The sequence below is a fragment of the Mya arenaria genome, chromosome 11, assembly GCF_026914265.1.
Source record: "Mya arenaria isolate MELC-2E11 chromosome 11, ASM2691426v1".
Lineage (NCBI taxonomy): Eukaryota > Metazoa > Mollusca > Bivalvia > Myida > Myidae > Mya > Mya arenaria.
In genome coordinates this window covers 27497960-27522811 of record NC_069132.1, presented here as the reverse complement: position 1 = coordinate 27522811, position 24852 = coordinate 27497960, and the positions used below count along the sequence as shown (strand labels likewise).

Genomic DNA, 24852 nt, shown 5'->3' with positions numbered 1-24852 from the left:
TGATTTTAAACATTTGATTTCCATCTCTGTGTCCTATGTGAGGTATGAGCAATCAGTCTGACTCTCTGGGTTCAATGCAGAAGTTTAAAAGCGCTATTGAATATTTCATCACATAATTGGTGAGAGAGGAAAAAATAAAGTTTCAATTACCATCCAAATAGCATCCAAATAGACTGCTAGTATTAGGTCAACAATTATTCAGCGTATAGGAAACAGATCTGGGCACTGGGATGGTTTGAAAAGTTATACGTTTAGTGTATTGATTTTACACGTTCAATCATTAGAGCTTAAGCAAAATCTTTAATAATCTTTTCCACAGTATATAGCCTTCAAAAGACTCGTATCCAATAATAAGACGAAATATAATATCCTTAACCGTGCGACAGGGGCTTTAATAAGATACGTATTAGTAAAGAACGAGATATATTGGCAATATCGGTTGATTTATGTTTACTTAAGGTGTACAAGTGCATTCTTACTTTTCATACAGAACAAATTGAAAAGAATATATTTGGCAGTGTGACACGCTAATTAAAACTAAAATTTAATGTTGCAACCGATAAGATTGCTGCATAAGTCTGGATGTATAGGACGAAAGTGCAAATAAAACATTAAAAGTGTGAAACAGATACAGATTGCTTAAAAGAGTGATTATTTTCTACGCGTCCGTGTGCTTTTCATATTTTTTTAGCTTAAACCTCCATTCCAAAAAGGTGTTTATTTTTGGATATTTGCGTTAACCACTGGTTACGTCAGGTGGTGACGTAACGAATACGTGATGACGTCAATAGGCGTAGGACCGAGCCTGATCGTACGGCAGGATGACGAGTCTTCCACTGGAACGGCCACTCCGAAGGTACACGCCACAATTGATGCAAATACAATGCATCAATTAGTCATAGCATATAAGATTGAATATTCCAGATATATACAAAGCATTATACAAATCGTGCATTTCTTGTCAAAAAGGATTTAAGAGTATAACTCAAAGAGAGTACATTCCTTCTTTTTTGCTACGCGAATCTTTTGGTAACCAATGGCAAAACGTTCCGAAATATCTATATCGTATATGTATTCATTTGCAGTTTACTTGCTTTAAGTTAATTCTGGGAACAGCGGTCAATTCTATTTTTAAACCTTATCAATATCTTAAACATTTAAATTTGTTTCCACCAATTATAAGAAAGCTGTTTTACTTTTGTTTTGAAAATAGTGGTACTGGTTATCATTATTTCTTTTAATTCAAACCTATGTGCACTTTCAGATTATGCTGCTTTTAAAGGACTTACATGTTTCAAAAATAATCATAACTAGATCTATTGCTGGATGTAATGATCCATAACAGTCGATTCAAATTATCTCAGGGAGTTAAACGCTGGAAAGAAAAGCTGATCTTTATATTCGTAATTGATGGCTTTATTCTTGTTGTAATTGGTTCTCTCAAAATCATTGTCAAAGACAGACATATTTCCCATGGCGTCAAGTTTACATGTTTATGGTTCAAGAAGCTATCTTTAATCAAAGTGACGAAACACGCTGATAAGAATGGCGCATTCTTTGCAACTTATTTCATAAATCTCCATAAAATGCCACTGAATTTGTTATCTGTCTTGTCTAAATTTGCGATAGAACAAAATCAATTATGGATATTGTTTATCCTGTGCATAATCTAACACGGCAGGGTAAATATTTGAAGAGCTGTTAAAGTAACATTTAAGACTTAAAGGCAGAAAGGTCATGGAGGTCATTGATGCAAATACAGTGAATGAGATTTACGCACACTGCAGTTACTTGTGTTTAACTCCTTAAGAAGATAAGCTGAGCGGTAAACAGATAGGATTTAAATAAATGGATACTTTGTAAACTCTTAATGCACATATTAACTAGTCTATTTTTCAGTTACGTTAATATAAACAACTCTACATGTATGCATTTGAGAGGAAAATGCACGTCGACATTAGACATAGCTCAAACCGAATCCGTCAGATGTATATTTAACAAACCTGGGCCCAGTTTCAGTAAGAAAGCTTAGTAGCAACCCTTGCGCAGCTTAAGAGAGCTCAGATACACCCTAAATGTTACGGGCAGCACCTATGTGAACATGTCTTTACTGTATTTTTTTTATCAAAGGCTGTTTACGCCAAAGAAGAGGTTACGCCTCGAAATGTACGATCTTAAACCTTACGGTGTTTATTGAATCGGGCCACAGGCGCAGGCGGCCACCCATGTTGAAGCCCCTATTGTTCCTATCAACTTCCGATTGGTTTCTTTTTGTCAAGTTTATTTGAACTTTTTTGTATAAATACCTATGCGTATAATTTGAAATTGCGTCCTGAATATGTCAACAAAAAGAAAAGCTATTTTATCGACATTATTACAGAAGCGCTGTATTCGTAACCATTCGTCAATACATATCAATCAATGATAAAACCTTAATGCTTAAATGGAAGTTAACGTTGAAAGCCCAGAAATATAATGTCACGAGCAAAACATTCCTAAATGGATTCCGCTCTGTTAAAACAATATTATATTGCATTTATATGGCATCCGATACCAACGTGAACAAAAACTTTATCAACCTCAAGACTTGAGGCAAATATTTTCAAGAGTGTAAATTTATTTACCCTCGTGGGGATGTGCGTTAAATGCACAATTTGTAATATAAAAAAATCGATCAAAATATATGGGCTCAGCTCGTAATCGACGCAAAATTAATCTACATAATAACTGGTTCTTTCTATAAACTGCAACGTACACGGTGTGTTGACATCAGAAGGCCACCAATGGAGTTAATTGACTAAGAGTAATTTGTACAAAAATGTATCCAACTAGTACTTGAATATTTTCCCCTGACTTCGATTATATAAAACATCATTCAAAACCAATTTTGCTGAATTTTAACAGGATTTCCGACAATACTCGTCAATCAGTCGGGAAGTTACGGACATCTCTCTGGTAAGTGTTCTGCACAGCCTGGTCAACCTTCCCTTGTAGGTCGGGGCTTAGCTTTGGTGATGGGTGTTTGCCTGTCTTGCTAAACTGCATAAGTATAGTATTTTGTAAGTTGGGCCATGACTTGACGCTAACGTTTATATTTTGGTAAGTGCGTGGTTTAATGGCTTGATGCTAACGTTCACTTATTGGTTAGGGCGTGGTGTGGCTTGATGCTTACGTTCGCTTATTGGTTTGGGCGTGGTGTGGCTTGATGCTTACGTTCGCTTATTGGTTTGGGCGTGGTGTGGCTTGATGCTTACGTTCACTTATTGGTTTGGGCGTGGTGCGGCTTGATGCTAACGTTCGCTTATTGGTTTGGGCGTGGTGGGGCTTAATGCTTACGTTCACTTATTGGTTTGGGCGTGGTGTGGCTTGATGCTTACGTTCACTTATTGGTTTGGGTGTGGTGTGGCTTGATGTTTACGATCACTTATTGGTTTTGGCGTGGTGTGGCTTGATGTTTACGTTCACTTATTGGTTTGGGCGTGGTGTGGCTTGATGCTTACGTTCGCTTATTGGTTTGGGCGTGGTTTGGCTTGATGCTTACGTTCGCTTATTGGTTTGGGCGTGGTGTGGCTTGATGCTTACGTTCGCTTATTGGTTTGGGCGTGGTGTGGCTTGATGCTTACGTTCGCTTATTGGTTTGGGCGTGGTGCGGCTTGATGCTTACGATCGCTTATTGGTTTGAGCGTGGTATGGTGGCTTGATGCTTACGTTTGCTTATTGGTTTGGGCGTGGTGTGGATTGATGCTAACGTTCGCTTATTGGTTTGGGCGTGATGTGGCTTGATGCTTACGTTCACTTATTGGTTTGGGCGTGGTGTGGCTTGATGCTTACGTTCGCTTATTGGTTTGGGCGTGGTATGGTGGCTTGATGCTTACGTTCACTTATTGGTTGGGGCGTGGTATGGTGGCTTGATGCTAACGTTCGCTTGTTGGTTTGGGCGTGGTGTGGCTTGATGCTTACGTTCGCTTATTGGTTTGGGCGTGGTGTGGCTTGATGCTTACGTTCGCTTATTGGTTTGGGCGTGGTGTGGCTTGATGCTTACGTTCGCTTATTGGTGTGGGCGTGGTATGGTGGCTTGATGCTTACGTTCACTTATTGGTTTGGGCGTTGTGTGGCTTGATGCTTACGATCACTTAATGGTTTGGGCGTGGTGTGGCCTGATGCTTACGTTCACTTATTGGTTTGGGCGTGGTGTGGCTTGATGCTTACGTTCGCTTATTGGTTTGGGCGTGGTGTGGCTTTATGCTTACGTTCGCTTATTGGTTTGGGCGTGGTGCGGCTTGATGCTTACGATCGCTTATTGGTTTGAGCGTGGTATGGTGGCTTGATGCTTACGTTTGCTTGTTGGTTTGGGCGTGGTGTGGATTGATGCTAACGTTCGCTTATTGGTTTGGGTGTGATGTGGCTTGATGCTTACGTTCACTTATTGGTTTGGGCGTGGTGTGGCTTGATGCTTACGTTCGCTTATTGGTTTGGGCGTGGTATGGTGGCTTGATGCTTACGTTCACTTATTGGTTTGGGCGTTGTGTGGCTTGATGCTTACGATCACTTAATGGTTTGGGCGTGGTGTGGCCTGATGCTTACGTTCACTTATTGGTTTGGGCGTGGTGTGGCTTGATGCTTACGTTCGCTTATTGGTTTGGGCGTGGTGTGGCTTTATGCTTACGTTCGCTTATTGGTTTGGGCGTGGTGCGGCTTGATGCTTACGATCGCTTATTGGTTTGAGCGTGGTATGGTGGCTTGATGCTTACGTTTGCTTATTGGTTTGGGCGTGGTGTGGATTGATGCTAACGTTCGCTTATTGGTTTGGGTGTGATGTGGCTTGATGCTTACGTTCACTTATTGGTTTGGGCGTGGTGTGGCTTGATGCTTACGTTCGCTTATTGGTTTGGGCGTGGTATGGTGGCTTGATGCTTACGTTCACTTATTGGTGTGGGCGTGGTATGGTGGCTTGATGCTAACGTTCGCTTGTTGGTTTGGGCGTGGTGTGGCTTGATGCTTACGTTCGCTTATTGGTTTGGGCGTGGTGTGGCTTGATGCTTACGTTCGCTTATTGGTTTGGGCGTGGTGTGGCTTGATGCTTACGTTCGCTTATTGGTGTGGGCGTGGTATGGTGGCTTGATGCTTACGTTCACTTATTGGTTTGGGCGTTGTGTGGCTTGATGCTTACGATCACTTAATGGTTTGGGCGTGGTGTGGCTTGATGCTTACGTTCACTTATTGGTTTGGGCGTGGTGTGGCTTGATGCTTACGTTCACTTATTGGTTTGGGCGTGGTGTGGCTTGATGCTTACGTTCACTTATTGGTTTGGGCGTGGTGTGGCTTGATGCTAACGTTAACTTATTGGTTTGGGCGTGGTGTGGCTTGATGCTAACGTTCACTTATTGGTTTGGGCATGGTGTGGCTTGATGCTTACGATCACTTATTGGTTTGGGCGTGGTGTGGCTTGATGCTTACGTTCACTTATTGGTTTGGGCGTGGTGTGGCTTGATGCTGACGTTCAATTATAGGTTTTGGCGTGGTGTGGATTGATACTGACGTTTACTTATAGGTTTGGGCGTGGTGTGGCTTGATGCTGACGTTCATTTATAGGTTTGCGCGTTGTAATGCTTGATGTTGACGTTCATTATAGGTGTTGGCCTTGTGTTATGGTTTGATGCTAAAGTTTACGTTTTGGTTGGGGTGTGGCTCGATGTCTTGATGCTAACGATTACTTATTGGTTGGGGTGTGGCTTGATGGCTTGATGCTAACGTTTACGTTTTGGTTGGGACGTGGCTTGATGCCTTAATGCTAACGTTCACTTATTGGTTAGGGCGTGGTATGGTGGCTTGAGGCTAACGTTCACTTATTGGTTTGAGCGTGGTATGGCGGCTTGAGGCTAACGTTCACTTATTGGTTAGGGCGTGGTATGGTGGCTTGAGGCTAACATTCACTTATTGGTTAGGGCGTGGTATGGTGGCTTGAGGCTAACGTTCACTTATTGGTTAGGGCGTGGTATGGCGGCTTGAGGCTAACGTTCACTTATTGGTTAGGGCGTGGTATGGTGGCTTGAGGCTAACATTCACTTATTGGTTAGGGCGTGGTATGGCGGCTTGAGGCTAACGTTCACTTATTGGTTAGGGCGTGGTATGGTGGCTTGAGGCTAACGTTCACTTATTGGTTAGGGCGTGGTATGGCGGCTTGAGGCTAACGTTCACTTATTGGTTAGGGCGTGGTATGGTGGCTTGAGGCTAACGTTCACTTATTGGTTAGGGCGTGGTATGGTGGCTTGAGGCTAACATTCACTTATTGGTTAGGGCGTGGTATGGTGGCTTGAGGCTAATGTTCATTTATTGGTTTGAGCGTGGCTTGATGTCTTAATGCCAACGTTCAATTATTGTTTGTGGCGTGGCTTGATGGATTGATGCTAACAGTAACTTATTGGTTGTGGCGTGGCTTGATGGATTGATGCTAACAGTAACTTATTGGTTGTGGCGTGGCTTGATGGATTGATGCATGCATATTTGCATTGATTGTGATTATAATTCCATCTTATGTACAATGACTTAATTTGGCGTTCCTTATTTCCAAAATATTTGTTTAAGTTATATAATTTTAGAAATGACATGTGTGTTAAACAGTGTATGTTCTGTGATATATAGAACGTATGTTGATGTCATTATTATGATTTAATAGATATTAAAAATTACACTTAAATCGTTACCCTACTTGCTACCTATAATTCTGTTTCTTTCTCTAATTTCATATTATTGTAGATATCTATTCCCCTTATTATTAATAGTCGTCAGTGTAAATCATTTAAAAGTCTTTTAAAGTGCACATGTTTGTTGGATAATAAAGGCTTTTACATTAATATATAATTAGCTTCGTTCAGTTGAAAATCAATTGAAAATCATGATTGTACCATGGAACGTATGGGCTTAAAGAGTATTCTAACCTGATTAACGGATTAGAAGTAGATTGAGACAGATAGGAGTTGACTTTTACCTTTTAGGTGGTGGGCAATGAATGCTAGTTTGCCTTTATCAACTTTATAGACCTTTGAACAACCCTTAGATATTCAATGGTCTACTTTCTACCCGTCATAAAATTGTGTTTTAGACACTGACATGCAACATACATTTGCGTAGACGCGTAAAACCACGAACATAAAGTAGTATTCATTTTTTTAAATATTCGTTTCATTTGCAAAACATCATATTTATCATTTACTTTGGATTAACAGTAACGTTTAACATGTAATTGATTAATTATCATTGTGTCTTCCTTCTCTTGCAATGGTAAGTGCTGTTAAATATCAATCACATCTTTTACAGAGTTCTGACAATAAAATGCTGGTAAGAACCGTTATATTACAAGCTAATTAGATTCACAATTTGTCACAACACAATGTCAAACATGTATGGTTTTTCCCCGCGTTTTTGTCACAATGTCCCTTTGCTGTCGTTTGCTAATTTCAGAATTACCAGAAATAAATCTCATATATAAATATATACGTTTTATGGCGGAAGAAATACAAAACAAGTTCACCTTTATGTAGCAAGTTTAACCTATTTTCCAGCAACACTGTGATATTCTGTAACGCTATTTACATATTGACCATCAGTAATTTTATTTGTCAATGAAATGGGTGTTTGGGTTCAACTGTGCGGACAGGAATTCAATCAAATACTAATTATACCGTGATACAATGTCAAAGACGGTTCCATTTACATTCCCATTTCTTCAGTTCTTTTAAATGCAAATATTGACAGAAGTGGAAGGAATATAACATGCCCATTGGCTTTAAGTAAACATGAAACAAAGCATAAAATCTGCAGGACCAAATCGTGATTGTTATCAATGTCAAACAGAGCTATGAACATTTAACTACCTATCAGAAAGCATTGAAACTGAATGAATTAACCATAGGTGCCGTACACTAACAGAAGTCAACAGATATACGTACAAAAGATAGTTAGCTGTAATAATAGAAAATTGTTTACGAAGTGTCTTTTTACATTTTCCCTGAGATTTAATTGTATGTGAAACTCGGGAGATATTTATTACCAAAATCGATCTCCGGATTGTAATTCGCTTTTCGAACAATACTTAATTGTAATTTTCTTACTGAAAGCTAAAATGCTCCATTATATTAAAATGTTCAGCGATGATGAAGTTTGAATGGATAATTAGACTGCAAAAAGGTAAATCGACAATTCACAAAAGGAAAATGTTCGTATTACTTTACATAACGATTGCAATAGAAATTGTTACCGACTGAAAAGATCTGTTCATTGATTTAACGCACAGAACATTTTTCAAAGATTGATTTTAGAAAGTATTGAAGAAAATATATTTTGATCTCTGAAGAAACCCGTTAAAGGTCTTGGATGCTACAACTGTCATTAACAACTCAATTTTGTTTACAGGGCGAACCTCAGCCTAGTTTTCTCCAATCAGTTCCAGAAGAGGCCGAAATTCAAACGGAAAGGCGCGTGCAAATTGAGATAATGGATGATTCCGGAAGACACTCGGAAATGAACGAACTAGATCGTGCAAAATCGGTTCATTCCGGGACCCGAATGCCACAGACTGTGAGTAGGGCAAAACTTGTACGCACTCCGGCGAATAAAGACGATCACGCTTCTGCGCCTTTTCCGGAACATTCCGAAAATGAACGAGAGATACACGAACCGAATATTCTAATTACTGAGTTAAAGGATTATCCACCGGAGTATGTCGAAGGTGACGAAGAGGATGAAGAGGAGTCAGACGTGGAGCCGGAATACAAACAGGTTACCGTGGAAACGATGAACGCCGAGGAAGATTGGGATACAGACTTAGAAATTGAAGGTAAATACGTAAGTAAAAACTGCAAGAAAAATATATCTGTTCGATTTAAGGGCATTAAATCGACTTCAATATCATGTTTCACTGCAAAAATATAAGCACGTTTTAAATTTCTTTTAACATTTATTCTGAAATGTATTTTACCTTTTTCCTGTCATTTTTTTCAATTTTGTACTATTTTTCATTTACACGTTTTTGTCGATAGTTTTTTTAACAATCAATTGCTAGAAAGTGCCTTTTTTCGAAAACAGGCATGTGCTAGAAATATATAATTTTAAATGAAGATGTCAAAAGTTGTTTTTTTTCTCGCATTCCTTATTGTGTTTAGTAGGGACATTATAAGCTTTAAAATTTAATTTCTGCCTCAATGACTGCCTTTTGCACAATTTGATGGTATTAACACTTTTTATTGCAATTAATGTGAAATCCTTCACACTAGATATTGTGTGCAATACAGGGCATTAACATGTTCGTCGTAGTATTTTTGTTTTGCAACGATACACGCATATATAGCATATGACTGGCCAAAATAATGAAGATGATGATGATGATGATGATGATGATGATGATGGTGGTGATGATGATGATGATGATGATGATGATGATGATGATGATGATGATGATGATGATGATGATGACGACGACGACGACGACGACGATGATGATAAAGATGATGATGATGATAAAGATGATGATGATGATGATGATGATGATGATGATGATGATGATGATGATGATGATGATGATGATGATGATGATCACGACTATGTCAATTTTGAAAACTTAATCTTGACGAACTGTTGTAGCAAATCATTCAAAATTTGAGGGAATGTCTTTTTCCTATTCGTATTCTAGTACAGAGCGATAAAAAAAGCTGTAGAAATGGGTTGTCTTACCTATATGTGTATACTTTCCTTGGTATTTGATATTCATATATTCATGGTTTCTTTCATGATACTTATTAAAGGTAAGTGTATGAGATGGGTCATAATCTACAAATACAATAAAAGAAAGATTCACCAATATTATACACGTAACCTGCTTTTCAATATGCAAATACAGCGCATGTTGCAAAACATACATATGCTACCACAATGCAAATATAGTGTAGCCATTTCGCATTGATCCCGTTGTTCGGAAAAATTACAGCAACATGCATTAACAAAAAGCCCTCGGCGTTGCACTGAAATGTAGCTTTCACGTTGATAAATCATTCTAATGCTTTGTGCTTCTATTTCAGATAAAAAACGTAAGCTTCGCACTAATATAGATATTGTTTGCTTATCCACACAGACACTTATATTTCATTTTATAATTTGTAATATATTTATTATCCTCTATATCTATACGGTATTGTGGTTCTTAGTTCTTACTGGAGGTGTTAGTTGGAACGCATTGCATGGATATTGTTCGTATATATACTACATGTATATGCACATTTTTATTCATGTTATTTCGGAGAATGTAGGAACAAAGGTATTTTAATTATTTATTTTAGTCCACTTGTTAAGAGGATGTGGCGACTGACATTTTATCCACAAAAATGGTTGAACGTGTTATGTCGACTTCATTATTTTGAATTCGAAATAATGTGGTGAACCTGTTTAATCGACCAAAGTTATGTAAACTCATTTCATACATGAAAAACGTCGAACTAATTCGACAATATGTAGTTTTATAACTCGTCAAGTCTTCATAAAACAAGTTGCCAATACTACATGATGACTTCACCAGTAAATACGATATACGCTCCCGTAAGATAGGTCATACTCTATAAACTAGAATGTAATATATGAAATGATGTTAAAAATACTCACAACAAGTATGGATTCAACCTGCAATTAAGTACACGTATTCAAATTCAGCACAATTTTACCATCATTCTTGGACTACATACTTTTATGTAAGCATGATAATGCTAATATAGTGCAGCAAAACTTTTATTGTATTTCGAGTGGTCACTGACAGACTGTCGTAGCTTGTTCTATAACCATAGGTAGTTAGTATTCTCTGACAGGCATTCTCTCGATTGATGCTCTTTTACCGAACAGTAACATACCACTGCCACCGTATTTTCAAACTCATTTTTTTTAAATAAAATAAAATCGTTTAATTCCAAACTAAAAAATACAAAGCCAAAAATGTGAAAAAAAAAAATGAAAAGTATTTTTTTCATAAATATGCACTTTAAGATTTGTTCTCATTTAAAAAAAAAAAAAACGGGTTTGAAAAATCCGGTGCCAGTGCAACATACATTTTAACTAAACTGGGACTGCACTGAGATGCAGCCATCGTGTTTTAGTTATTAATCTTTTAATGATTCGTGCATCTTTTTCAGATAAAAAACATAAGCTTTGCAATAAAAGAGATATTGTTTTTACTTTTCACAATTACAGGCCGTTATGTCCTATTTTATTGTTTGCAAATTTACTTATTATACTCTATATCTATACGGTATTGTGGTTCTAAGTTCTTACTGGAGGTGTTAGTTGGAACAACATATATCTTGTGTTTGCATAGTGATGTTTTATTTGGCTTTACCAAACCATTAATTCGTCTCAAGTCGGGTGTAGCGAAGATAAAATGCAGTCGAGCAAATATTTTTGAACTTTCTTAGTGCGGGCCCGGATGCCTTTGTGATAGCCAGCGCGCATGCGCGAACATCTAAAACAACACCTAATCAAACCAATAAGTGGCTAAATGTGAATTTGGGATTGTTTTCGTCAGAGGCTTTCTAAAATATTAAATGTGAGTCTGTCTGGTGATTCTATTGGCGGAAGCATGAGCGCAAACACTAATCGTTATTCATGTGTGTTCGCACGGAGAGTACGAGCACATGTTTTCAAGGAAGTTTTCTGTGTAGGTTGCTGCAGATCTATTGAAAGATTTAGCTTTATATATATTAATTATAATCAGTGATCTAATACATTTATGCAGTAGATTCTTTCATATTCAGAACAGAATAGTTCACATGCATTTTCTTAGACGATAGACATAGCTTTAGACATGTGTTTTTTCACAACTTCATATTTTTTCACCATTGAACTTATAGATGTCAGCAATTGTAACACATTTATTAAAAACCTTATATTTGACATGAGCACGATTACGTTTTTGTCTGCTTTGTTATTTCAGAATTTGTTATAGTATTTAAAAATATTTCAACAGGTGTCTTAAAGCATCAAAACAGTGAACACAAATTGTAAAATATATAAACACATACTTCATTTTCCTTTTGCCATAAATAAACAAATACAATCGCCCTCTTTACCCTGCTCCAACAGACGAGGTAATGAAAGAAGTCCGGAATCATGATCCGACGGGGCGGAGCTACTACGACAAAGTGTGCAACAGGATGGGCCTGGTTCCCGTCTCCTACCTCAAGCGACACATAACAGATCCTGAAATCACTATGCGCTTCCACGGACTGGGCCCAGCAGCGACTAAAGCCATCGCGCTTGTTCTGAGGGTAGGTTTTTACTTATATATGTATCAACTATCAACCATTTACTTTGCAGCAATCAGTTAGTTAAACATACGGTCAGAAGAACATAACTATTTGACGCAGTGGTCTTGTTTCAAGGGAAGATAAAACAATAACATATGGCTGTATAATTGAGAAAAAAAGATATACATATTACGGATAATTATTTGTTTTGTTCTGACGCTTCATATGATATATGTATTGTACATATGAATTTATGACAATTGGTTTTGGTATGACTTGATTTTTAGATGGTCATTGACTATATGTTATATCAAATATATGTGTAATGGCTTGTGTACGCATTCTGCCTCATGTTTTTTGGGTTAAACTATACAGCATAGTCTAGTGTATAGTAAAACATTGCAGTAAGGCCTAAAAAAATATATGTCTGTTTTGGGTAACCCGACCCTACCTATAAAAATGCGCCGACCCTAACTATTGTTTTCCGTTTAGAGTTACGAAGGGCGGATAAATGCAGATTTTAATCAGAATTATTGTTAATATGATAAAACAAAGTCAGGCAATGACAGTAATGTAGGAAAGACTGCCATGTGCAAGAAAACACTCTGAACTTACGACAGATTTTGATTTTTTTTTTAAATAAAAAAAAATCCCTACCTACCCTACCTAGAAATTGTGGGAAGGCTACCCTAAACAAACATTTTTTTTGGCCTAATCAATAATTTAACATTCACCTATCTCCATACAATAACAAATTTATCTGAGATTTTGAACACCGCTTGTAGATATAGTTTACGGAATACAACATTGAAAACACATATTTCATTGTCATGTCCAAAAGCCAGAAAACTCTATCTTTATAGGCACACAAGATAATCAACAAGAAATTCAAATACAACCGACGATAGACACACAAGATAACTAACAAAAGGCCCACTATACAACCGACAATAAAACCCCCAAGACAACCGACGATAGACACACAAGATAACCGACAATGGAAAAGACTATCGACAATAAACCTACAAGACCACCGACAAAAGACACACAAGACAACCGACAATAGACACACAAGACAAGCGACAATAGACACACAAGACAAGTGACAATAGACACACAAGATAAGCGACAATAGATAAACAAGACTACCGACAATAAACCTACGAGACAACCGACAATAGACACACAAGATAACCGACAATAGAAAAGACTACCGACAATAAACCTACAAGACCACCGACAATAGACACACAAGACAACCGACATTAGACACACAAGACAACCGACAATAGACACACAAGACAACCGACAATAGACACATAAGACAAGCGACAATAGACACATAAGACAACCGACAATAGACACACAAGATAAGCGACAATAGAAAAACAAGACTACCGACAATAAACCTACGAGACAACCGACAATAGACACACAAGATAACCGACAATAGAAAAGACTACCGACAATAAACCTACAAGACCACCGACAATAGACACACAAGACAACCGACATTAGACACACAAGACAACCGACAATAGACACACAAGACAACCGACAATAGACACATAAGACAACCGACAATAGACACATAAGACAACCGACAATAGACACACAAGACAACCGACAATAGACACTTAAGACAAGCGACAATAGACACTTAAGACAAGCGACAATAGACACATAAGACAACCGACAATAGACACATAAGACAAGCGACAACAGACACATAAGACAAGCGACAATAGAAAACAAGACTACCGACAATAAACCTACAAGACCACCGACAATAGACACACAAGACAACCGACAATAGACACACAAGACAACCGACAATAGACACACAAGACAACCGACAATAGACATACAAGAAAACCGACAATAGACACATAAGACAAGCGACAATAGACGCATAAGACAACCGACAATAGACACATAAGACAAGCGACAATAGACACACAAGACAACCGACAATAGACACATAAGACAACCGACAATAGACACATAAGACAACCGACAATAGACACATAAGACAACCGACAATAGAAAACAAGACTACCGACAATAAATCCACAATACAACCGACAATGAACCCACAGAAAAACCGATAATAGACACACACAAGACAATCGACAATAGACACACAAGACAAGTGACAATAGACACACAAGATAAGCGACAATAGAAAAACAAGACTACCGACAATAAATCCACAATACAACCGACAATAAACCCACAAGATAACCGACAATAGACATACACAAGAAATCGACAATAAACACAATAGACAACCGACAATAGACACACAAGACAACTAACACTAGACACACGAGACAACCAACAATATACACACTCGGCAACCGGTTATATATCCACAAGACTACCAAAAATTCACATACAAGACAACGATACAATAGACACACACGCCAACCGCCAATATATCTAAAAGACAACCGACAAAAGGCACACAAGGCAACTGACATGAGACTCACAAGACATTAAGTAAGACACACACACACAAGACAACCAACAAGAGACACACATGGACATCCAATATGCGTTTATTAATAAATGTTGATCACGGATTTTCAAATGTAAAATAGTACCTGAACTCTCCTCTACAGGACAACATCACACTGGAAAAATTGAACCTCCAGGGCAACTGGATCGAGGGTGACGGGGGACTGGCAATGGCCCGGATGCTCGAGGACAATGACTACATTACAGAAATTGTGAGTAACACTCAAAGCATATTAGCATAGCCTTCGTAGTCTTCTCTATTATTTTCACTTACCACTAGCACCTCCAGCACTTCAATCATCATCATCATCATCATCATCATCATCATCATCATCATCATCACCATCATCATCATCATCATCATCATCATCGCCATCATCATCATTTTCATTATCATCATCGTCATCATCATCATCATCGTCATCATCATCATCATCATCATCATCATCATCATCATCATCATCATCATCATCATCATCGTTGTTCTCGTTGTCGTTGTCGTCGCCGAAGACATCATCGTCACGACAAATCATCACCATCGTCATTGATGTGTCACCGTCGTAAACATCATGAAAACTATTGAACTGTGAATTCACTCAGCAATAATTAAAAACAACATTTTGATATAATGTCTAAACTTTTTCATTTGAAGAATCTCTCGGACAATAAACTCGGGTCAATCGGCGCCAAGTGTATGTGTAAAATGTTGTCAGTCAACGCTGGACTACGCGTGCTTGATCTCTCAGGTATGCAACCAAGTTTTAATATATCTACAATGCATTGGTGAATGGTGCTCAGCTAGTTCTCCATCAACAAAATGTTCCGAGTATTTATATACACCTTAATTTTCTTTGCAAAACTAAAAATCAACTCTCTCGATATTAGTGCTATCTTGTAGACACCAAAATTCACAGCCATAATTTAACACAGGGTTTATTTGTTTTTTCAAAAAAAGACTAGTAATAACTGATTGATATATTAATGAATTGAACTATTTGAGTCTAAGCATGTATACAGACTTCGTTACTTTTCATTAAGTTTCAAAAGTTGTTATAAATGAACCATCAATAGTAGATACTATTCCTTAAAGGACCCTTTTCACATTTTCGAACTCTTAGTCCTTAAAAAAATAAATACTTTTGTTTAAATGACATGTTTTCAATCAATAGCATTACTTTTCCAGCAACAACAAACCATTTTGTATCTCACTTTCAGGTTCTAATATTATAGCTATATCATCAGCATACACTAAATGAAACATTTTGAACATATTCTATTCCACACCCCAAAAAGCCATTAAGCATAACATGTTTTTTTATATCATTCAAATACATATAAAATAAGGAGGGTGAAAAATGCACCCTGACTTACACCAAGTATACACGGGAAGTCATCACATTACTGATTTGTATATATTACCCTTGATCTTACATATTCATACATTGACTTAACTATATATCTTGTATTTCCTTTTATATACTAGTTAACCAAGTATTGCAATGTTCAATGTAAGTTTTATTACCGACACGCTTTCTCGGTTAGCTATTATTCATTTTCTTTTTTTTCAGGAAACAACTTCGATGATCAAGACGCAATTACCTTTGCAGACTGTTTAGTGGAGGTAAGTACGGTTGGTACTTAAACACATTTACAATTACGTATGCTTTATACCATAAGAAACGGTCCTTGTTTGGGTACGAATACGTGTAAACTACTTGTGAGCTGCCTCATCATTTCAACTCCGCTGCAACGTTTACATGTACGTGTAGCTACATGAAGGCCCGTATTCATTCATGTCTTGAGACCGAGTTTTAGACTCAACCGCAAACTCTAAATTTGGTTGTAAAATGCAAATTTAGAAGAAAACCTGCTGAACATTGTTGTTTCTGTTACAAACAATCTGTTCGGCAATAATTATATTAAAGACATTTTGAAAGAATTCAGTTTTCTGAGTCTGAGTCTCAAACTCAGACTCAAGGCGTCAGTGAATATAGACCCAAGAGTGTCGCTTTCTGTATGTTTCGTTTCTTTTTCAGGGTACCAAATATTTGAAAGAGTTAAATTTATCAAGAAACCATTTCGGGTCCCACGCAGGGGAAGTTCTTGGTCCTGCCATAAGTAAGTGTATTCAAATGATTGTACAGCCTAAAGCTTCATAATGTCATGTTGTATTTAGTTGGTCCTACAATCATTTGGCGTATTGTCAGAACTTTATAACTACGATGGCGTTAACACCGTTGTTAACCTTAACAAAGTTCTGAACAATCGGTCTCATATATCCATTCAGTCAAATAAACTTAATGGTTTAATTAATGACTCATTGGTTGGTGTCGTTTTGTGTTCGTTCGTCAGTTTAATGTGTTCAACAACACAAGTATTTCGAATATTCGGGCAAACATATATTATCAATGATTGTACGGCAAAATATCGTTATATCAGGAACTCGGTTTCATGCCAGGGTATTCTCACAAACTTTATTGAAAATTACATGGATTGAAGAAAATCTTTGTCTTACCACTCCATTACTAAAATTTGTTCTGAAAGATATATAATGCTACCAAGTGATACTGATTTAAAAAAGTGATTGTAAGTTACAAACATTGATAGGAGTGTCTCATGATGTATCTGGGCTTCTTTCAGGTGCAAACGATATTCTTGAGGTTCTGGATTTAAGCTGGAACCATATACGCGGGAAAGGTGCAATAGCCGTCGCCAAGGGCATTGGGGTAGGTAGCGGTTAGCGAATAAGTGAAAACGTTGACACCAAGGGCATTGATGTAAGTAACCATTTGCAAATCAGTGCGAACGCTGTAGCCAGGAACATTGCGGTAGGTAGCCGTTTGCGAATAAGTAAAACATTGTCGCCAAGGGAATTGTGGGTAAGTTACCATTTGCAAAAAAGGCGTACGCTGTCACCAAGGGCATTGCAGTAGGTGACCATTTGCGAAAGGTTGCAATGGTTGTCGCCAAGGGCATTGTGGGCAAGTAACCGTTTGCAAATTAGTGCGAACGCTGTCGCCAAGGGCACTGTGGGTAAGTAACCGTTTGCAAATCAATGTGAACGCTGTCGCCAAGGGCATTGTGGGTTAGTTACCGTTTGCAAATCAGTGCGAACGCTGTCGCCAAGGGCATTTGGGCAAGTAACCGTTTGCAAATCAGTGCGAACGCTGTCGCCAAGGGCACTGTGGGTAAGTAACCGTTTGCAAATCAATGTGAACGCTGTCGCCAAGGACATTTGGGCAAGTAACCGTTTGCAAATCAGTGCGAACGCTGTCGCCAAGGGCACTGTGGGTAAGTAACCGTTTGCAAATCAATGTGAACGCTGTCGCCAAGGGCATTGTGGGTTAGTTACCGTTTGCAAATCAGTGCGAACGCTGTCGCCAAGGGCATTTGGGCAAGTAACCGTTTGCAAATCAGTGCGAACGCTGTCGCCAAGGGCATTGTGGGTAAGTAACTGTTTGCAAATCAGTGCGAACGCTGTCGCCAAGGGTATTGTGGGTAAGTAACCGTTTGGGCAAGTAACCGTTTGCGAATCGTTGCAAAAGTTGTCGCAAAGGGCATTGGTATATGTAACAGTTTGCGAATTAATGCAATTAAGAATTGTTTTGGAAAAAGGTGCATTAAAATTGGTTTGTGTTTTGTCACTAAGGGCATACTCACATACATCGCTTAAGAGCTGGTGCAAGAACACCGATAGCATTTGGTAAAGGTACCACTTTGCGAAACATTCCGAACCGTCACCAAAATAATTTGGTTAAGATAATTGTTTTAAAATGTAAAGGGAATGGAGTCAGGCGAACAGTATTCGGAGAAAGAGGAATCTGATGTCACTTTTGCAGTGGATAAAACAAAAAATGCAGACATGTGAAATAGGCGTTGCAGAGGGCTTTTAGAGAAAGTTGTCGGCGAAAACATAGAGATAAGAAATTGTGTAATGAGTTTCACCAAGGACATTTGAGTGTCGGAAGCCATTTAAAAATGCAAGAGCGTTAGAAGAGGTAACGGTTTGAATCTGAACTAGACTACGCAAGTACATAGGGTGCACTTCACCGTAAGACGAAATGTACATTTGCCGTCGCTTAGACCATTGAGGTAGGTAATCGTTTGCCGAAATTTACATGGCCGTTTTGGTAGGTAACCATTTTGGGCGCAGGCAACAGTTGGTTGGGTAACGAAATGGGAAAATGTGTATAGCAGCCACCTTGGCGGACATATTTTTGCATAGCGGAAAAAACTTACAATATTGAATCCTCTTTTAAAAGATGAATGTGATATTGTGTTGTGGCAATACGTCATGCAATGTTGAAAGTATGGGAAATAAAAGTAGTGCATAAAAGAACATTATCGGCGATAAAATATACACAAGGGATCAATATGTTTGGATTGTAACGCTCAATAATATTAATACAAGTATTTGCATTTATAATGTTCATATTGTTGGATGGCACGCCATAACATGTATACTATTTCCCAGTGCAAACATCAAGCTATACGTAAAGCAAACACAAAATGACATTTAATCTCACCCGCATATTTTTTAATCAAATTTAACTGATTAAACAAATATTTATGTTATTTATGTTATGCATAGGTCTTAACATTGACAATTTTAATAATGTTTTCTTATTTTATACAGTTTTTTTTCTATTTTCGCTTTTTAAAAGAACATTTTTATTGAAACATCATAAGTATGTAACAATTTAATTTTGTTTTCGCTTTTGCAACTCAACGTAAGGTATCCGTAGATGAAACAAGTATCCACACCGTCATGATTTCAGGAAAACGTTCGTCTCAAGTCTTGTAACATAAGCTGGAACGGGTTCGGCCCCGAGGGTGGGGCGGCGATTGGGGAAGCGATGGCCTCTAATAGCGCCCTTCTCGAGCTGGATGTTGCTGGAAACCGACTGACCGCCGACACCGCCATCAAGATGACGCGCATGATCTCTGCAAATGACAACATTAGGACGCTCAAAGTAAGACCGCAATGTAGCCTGCACTCAGACAAACCTTTTCACAAAACCGCCGCCTGATGGAGCACTGTCAAAACACTAATTTGGAAACGGGTTTGTCGAAGAGTTTTCGGAAACTTATCACCTTATCAAATTCGGGTAATAAAACAAAGGAGGAGCTCTCTAAGCGACATTAACTGGATTTGGCTTCATTTGAAATGGTGAAGAAAAAGAAAAGTTATCATTACTTTTAAGTCTTCATTCGTAGCAAAATGTTGTCTTCCGACGTAGCATTTTAATATAACGTAATTTATCACGTGGTTTACAGACACATTGAATGAATCAATTCAATAATTCATCGTCTTGAATTATTGTGATTAAAATTGATATTTATAATAAAAATAAATATTATTATATGGAGTATGTTATGAACAATGGAATTGGAAACATATTAATATTGCCTGTCATGTCCGAGTGCCCCACAACCTGATGTTGTATGTCAAGGGACGTAACTAGTGTTATTCCCGTTAAAGACGAGAAGAGTGTTTTGTTTCTTTGTCCGTCTATTTGAGGACCAGACAACTTTTAAGCGCTTAGTAATTATTAAAGGTTATTAATTTAGTATGTATTTATCAAAATAAATAGTTTAATGCATACAAATAACTCTTAAACCAGCTTAGTGGTACAGATTATCTTTTGCCTACTGACCCAGTCTCTGTTTAAGTCTACCTATTCATCTGATTGAAATCATTAAAGGCTGACCGCTTTTTGTCAAATGTACGGCACGTTTGAAAAATACTGCCATCGAGTGGGAGGAAATACAATTTCAACCTCCAAGATTATTGTTAATACTTTTCTTTTCTTTTTAGATTGGGAACAACATTCTTACTACTGCGGGAGCTATAGCTATGGCCACAGCCCTTAACAACGCTGAAAGCAGCGAACTAAATGAATTGGATCTTACGGTAGGTTCTATATAGTAGTTCTTGAATGAAGAATGACGTGTTTGGCACTGCCCCCCAAAAAAATTAACGACCAGCTCTTACATTTCTATCCATCACTCAGCAAACCTCTAAATGAAGTGCAACATATGCCTTTCTGTGGACCATTAAATAAGTAATTTAATCTACAGTTACATCACAGATTGCATTAAGGTAATCGTTTATGTTTCTCTTTCCTGTGTTTTCATCTTTAATACTTGCTAAAATTCATTTCGTTCTAAAATTTACGACTCAAAAATAATAAATGAATATGATATATTACGAATTTTGTAACTTTCAATAGCGCCCCTTTTCATCTTTATAACGCCTTATTGCATTATTATGCCGTTTAAATGTCGTTATAACGCCGTTTTGGCGATATTAGGTGTTTGTATTCTGTAACCTTAATCGGCTATCGCATTTGATGTGTGATGTGTTTGACGTTTATTGTTGTTTAACCTTTATCCTTGTGCCCATACACAAGTAATGTTTTGGCTATTGTTTCCACATTATTTTCATTTGGGATAAATAAACTCTTTTAAACTCTTTTTTTTTATAAAGGATGTTCCAATTGAGTTCGAATTTCTACGCATTTTCGAGGATATCAAGTCAAAGAAGCCCAACTTCAAGTTAATACATGGCCCAATTCTGAGCTCCGGAAACACAGCTGACGATCTTGGAAAACCGGCGGTTCATCCTTACAAACGAAAGGAGCCGGTACTCATTCTCGACCAACATATTATCGTAAACGACATGCGACTCCTTGATATCCTGAAGAAGTATGATCCACAAGGCGGGTTCACTGTAACACCTGAGGAATTTGTTAAAGCTGTTGAGGTAAGTCCGTTGTCTATTTGTTTCTCATATTTGTCTTTGAATTATGTTTTTCCCTGATTGGTTGTCGCGAAACTGGAATAGGACCCAAGCGCAACCCAGCAAGCGGAACCTAGTCTGATTCTTATCATATATATGTAGGGCGTTTTTGTTATAAACTAGTTTCGGTTTTATATTGGTCTCACAAACTGTGTATTCGTTGTGACAGTTTCAAATAAAATGAAACTGGTTTTTGAAACTATCGAAGCCTCCTCCTCTTGAAATAAGATACTCGTACTACACCCTTATTTGTTTTATTCAGGAAAACAACGTAAACTTTGTAATCGAACAAAGAAAAAACGACGTTTTGTGTCTCTTATTTAGTCCTCTCGCTCAAGGGTTTATCCTTACACAATTAAACATAAACACAGACTGGTGATTTGGTTACTTGGGTCCTATATAATCCAGTACATTTTAAAGCTGCACTACCACAGATTGAACGTTTTGACAACTTTTTTTCTCTTTTTATGTCATGGAACGAGCCAATTTTTGCGAAAATCCATGGAAACCAGTTATATAAGACTGCTGACAAAAAATAGATCGCAGATTTTATATTCAAGTTCAAAAACGGATGTTTTATGCATTTTTCTTAAACCGTAAGCCATAAAACATTAATTTTCGAATGGAAATATGAAAATCTACGATCTGATTTTTTGTCAGCAATCTTATATCATTGGTTTGCATATATTTATGCAAAAAAATGCTCTTTCCAAGACAAAAAATAATTAAGTTGTATATCTGTGAGAGTGCAGCTGTAACTCTATTTGGTATTTGCATTTTATGTGGGCCAATGGCAATTTTATTAGGATTGGTTCTGATGAATGCACCAACAATAGTTCCTTGAGTATATTTTGGCCGGTCTGTTTTTCCAACAAGGCTAACTTGTTGAACTAGTGTCAGTTGTTAAAGGTAGTATATAGTTGGTGTTTGCATTTTTTGTGTGGGCCAATGACAATCGAGGATTTTTAAATTTTCTGTTCATTGATTGTACATAGATCGACTCTGAAGAATGCACCAACAAACACATTTGCGTCCAATTTTGACGATCTACTGAAGATATCTCGTTCACAGGACCCTTACCTATACGTAGACTTGATGTTTTCTAAACTTTTTATTTTACAGGACCTGGCTGTTCCGTTTAACAAGCCTAAACTAGAAACTGCCTGCGTCAAATTGGCCGCCGATCAGGCCGGCAGAATATACTTCGGGTACCAGTTTTCTGTGTTTAACAAATTGATAAAGTAACTGTGAATTCAAAAACATAAGTAACTGCTAAGGCAAAACTCATTTTTTTGAAAAATGTTTTCTACATTTTTTTGAATGTCCCTCATATATCAGGCTATTTTTAAAAGTTGTAATAAATATAGTCTAAGTATTTTTTTTGAATTGCCCTCGTATATTCTAAATTTTAAAGGATTCTAAACCTCCAGACATAAACATTTTGCTCTCAATTTCTAATAGAAGCATATGTCAGTCATTTTGTCTCCTATTTGATGGCATGGATATCATATGTGATACGTATCATATGAACATTGTTGTTTTTTCTTTTTATATTCCAGAGACTTTATTAAACAGCAACAAGACCAAATAAAAAACTCGGGAGGAGACGACGAAGAAAACGGCGAAAGATTCGAACAGTGACCTTTAACTTCTATATCAACCCACTTGCTAGGACGTTCTAGTTCATTGAGCGACTGGTCAACCTGAATATTTCTATCAACATTATGCTCAACGTCGACTTCTCATCCAGGCGAAGACATTAACGTGTGCAGCCGGTCAGGTTTCAAATGGTTGTGATTTGTCTACAGTTCTTAAGCTTAAATTCATAAGAAATTGTCTGACCTCATCAAAATGCTGAACATAAATTGGGCTTATACGTATCATTTTGAACTACACAGTCGGAGACATAGGCATATACACAGGAGTAAATGTACGACTTAACTCATTTATCACTTGCGTGTAGATGTCGCCATGTAGTAGAGTGAAATTATTAAATAACTGTGTTCAACTTAAATCTCGTTATATGGACAATGACAGACTGTGTCAAAATGCTAAAGCCAAGTTTGGCATAACGTGTGTGTTTGCAAATCCTGCTAAGTCCTGCCTACCGCGTGTGTGCAAATCATACCAAGATTGGCATACATTTGTATGCAAATTATGCCATACCGTGTGTGTGCAAATCATATCAAGATTGGCATACGTGCGTGTGCAAGTCCTCCGATGTTTGGCATACAATGTCTTTGCAAATCATACCAATTTTAGCATAACCGTTAACGTGTGTGTGCGCACTTCATACCGAGTTTTGGCATCACGGCGTCTGTGTGCAAATCAGACTAGCGATATAGATCCATTCTGTAATTTATTCCGTGTTATGCATGCGCACATTGCTCATTTTCACATATGTTGAACTCGTATAATTATGTGTATTCTTAATTTATTGTTTCATTATTAAAACATTCTCATGGACAATAAGCTTATTAAAAATGATGTATTTGTCATGTGTTCATTTTTTAAACCAAGGTGTGACGAGTACGACGTATATGTCTTAGGTCTCAACACATAAATGAACACTTAAAATGAATTAAGTGGAATGTCTTGAAATAACGCGGTAATATCATTAAAACGATATATGGTGATGTTACAACTTTTGTGTCGATATGCAATTTCTCAAAATGTTTTAATCCAGGTATTTTTACAACAAAGTAAAATAATTATGACAATTATCTCAAACCTTATCAAAGTGACACTCTTATTCAAAATCAATACATACACATGTATAGCAAACATACATTTGAGGGATAAATCTTAAAGTAATTACTAAATAATGAATAATGGGAAATATTAATGATAACAAGATTTCAACCGTTTATTTAATAGCTGAAAACGCAAAAATATTAAATGATTGGTGAATGCTTAAACATTTACTGTGATCTTCCATCGTGTCTTAAGGTAGAAATGCCGTGTTTTCTGCACCTTTCTTTCACATTAAACTCTGTATCCTTCATAAGAACAATTGTTTTGACATTTGTTCATCCTTCTTGGTAAATTTAATTTTGGTAAATCTTATTTGGGAGTAATAGTGCATCTTTAAAGGGGCTGTCTCACGTATGATAAAATAGCGAAAAAAAAAGAAGAAAATTGTCGAAAACTGACATAAACTTGGCATCGATGTGTACCATGCATTGAAACTTACTAACTGAAGTACCACATAGTTTACAATTTATTTAAATTTAGCAGTTATTTCGTATT

General features: G+C 37.4%; 1 protein-coding gene across 3 annotated transcripts; it reads left to right on the top strand.

Annotated features, from left to right (window-relative positions):
- The first annotated feature begins 376 nt into the window (after positions 1-376).
- LOC128210016 (leucine-rich repeat-containing protein 74B-like) lies at positions 377-24096 on the top strand. 3 transcript variants are annotated; one of them, XM_052914313.1, is made up of 14 exons: positions 377-856; positions 2905-2955; positions 8413-8836; positions 12118-12302; positions 14906-15013; positions 15454-15547; positions 16370-16422; positions 16838-16919; positions 17442-17527; positions 19580-19774; positions 20620-20715; positions 21292-21567; positions 22726-22811; positions 23163-24096. In XM_052914313.1, exons 1-14 carry the CDS (start codon positions 779-781, stop codon positions 23242-23244), a joined length of 1896 nt encoding a protein of 631 aa, XP_052770273.1. In that variant the 5' UTR covers positions 377-778; the 3' UTR covers positions 23245-24096. The 3 variants fall into 3 exon arrangements, with proteins under 3 accessions (XP_052770273.1, XP_052770274.1, XP_052770275.1); XM_052914314.1 differs by lacking the exon at positions 2905-2955 and having other exon boundaries at positions 378-856; XM_052914315.1 differs by lacking the exons at positions 377-856; positions 2905-2955 and adding an exon at positions 7986-8187.
- Positions 24097-24852: the final 756 nt, after the last annotated feature.

What these genes read in the sequence shown, in the direction of transcription:
- LOC128210016 (XM_052914313.1), top strand. Translation starts at nt 779, where the DNA reads ATGACGTCAATAGGCGTAGGACCGAGCCTGATCGTACGGCAGGATGAC. An exon ending in CTGGAACGGCCACTCCGAAG is followed by an intron (nt 857 to 2,904) that starts GTACACGCCACA and finishes GAATTTTAACAG; the next exon opens with GATTTCCGACAATACTCGTC. An exon ending in TACAGACTTAGAAATTGAAG is followed by an intron (nt 8,837 to 12,117) that starts GTAAATACGTAA and finishes CTGCTCCAACAG; the next exon opens with ACGAGGTAATGAAAGAAGTC.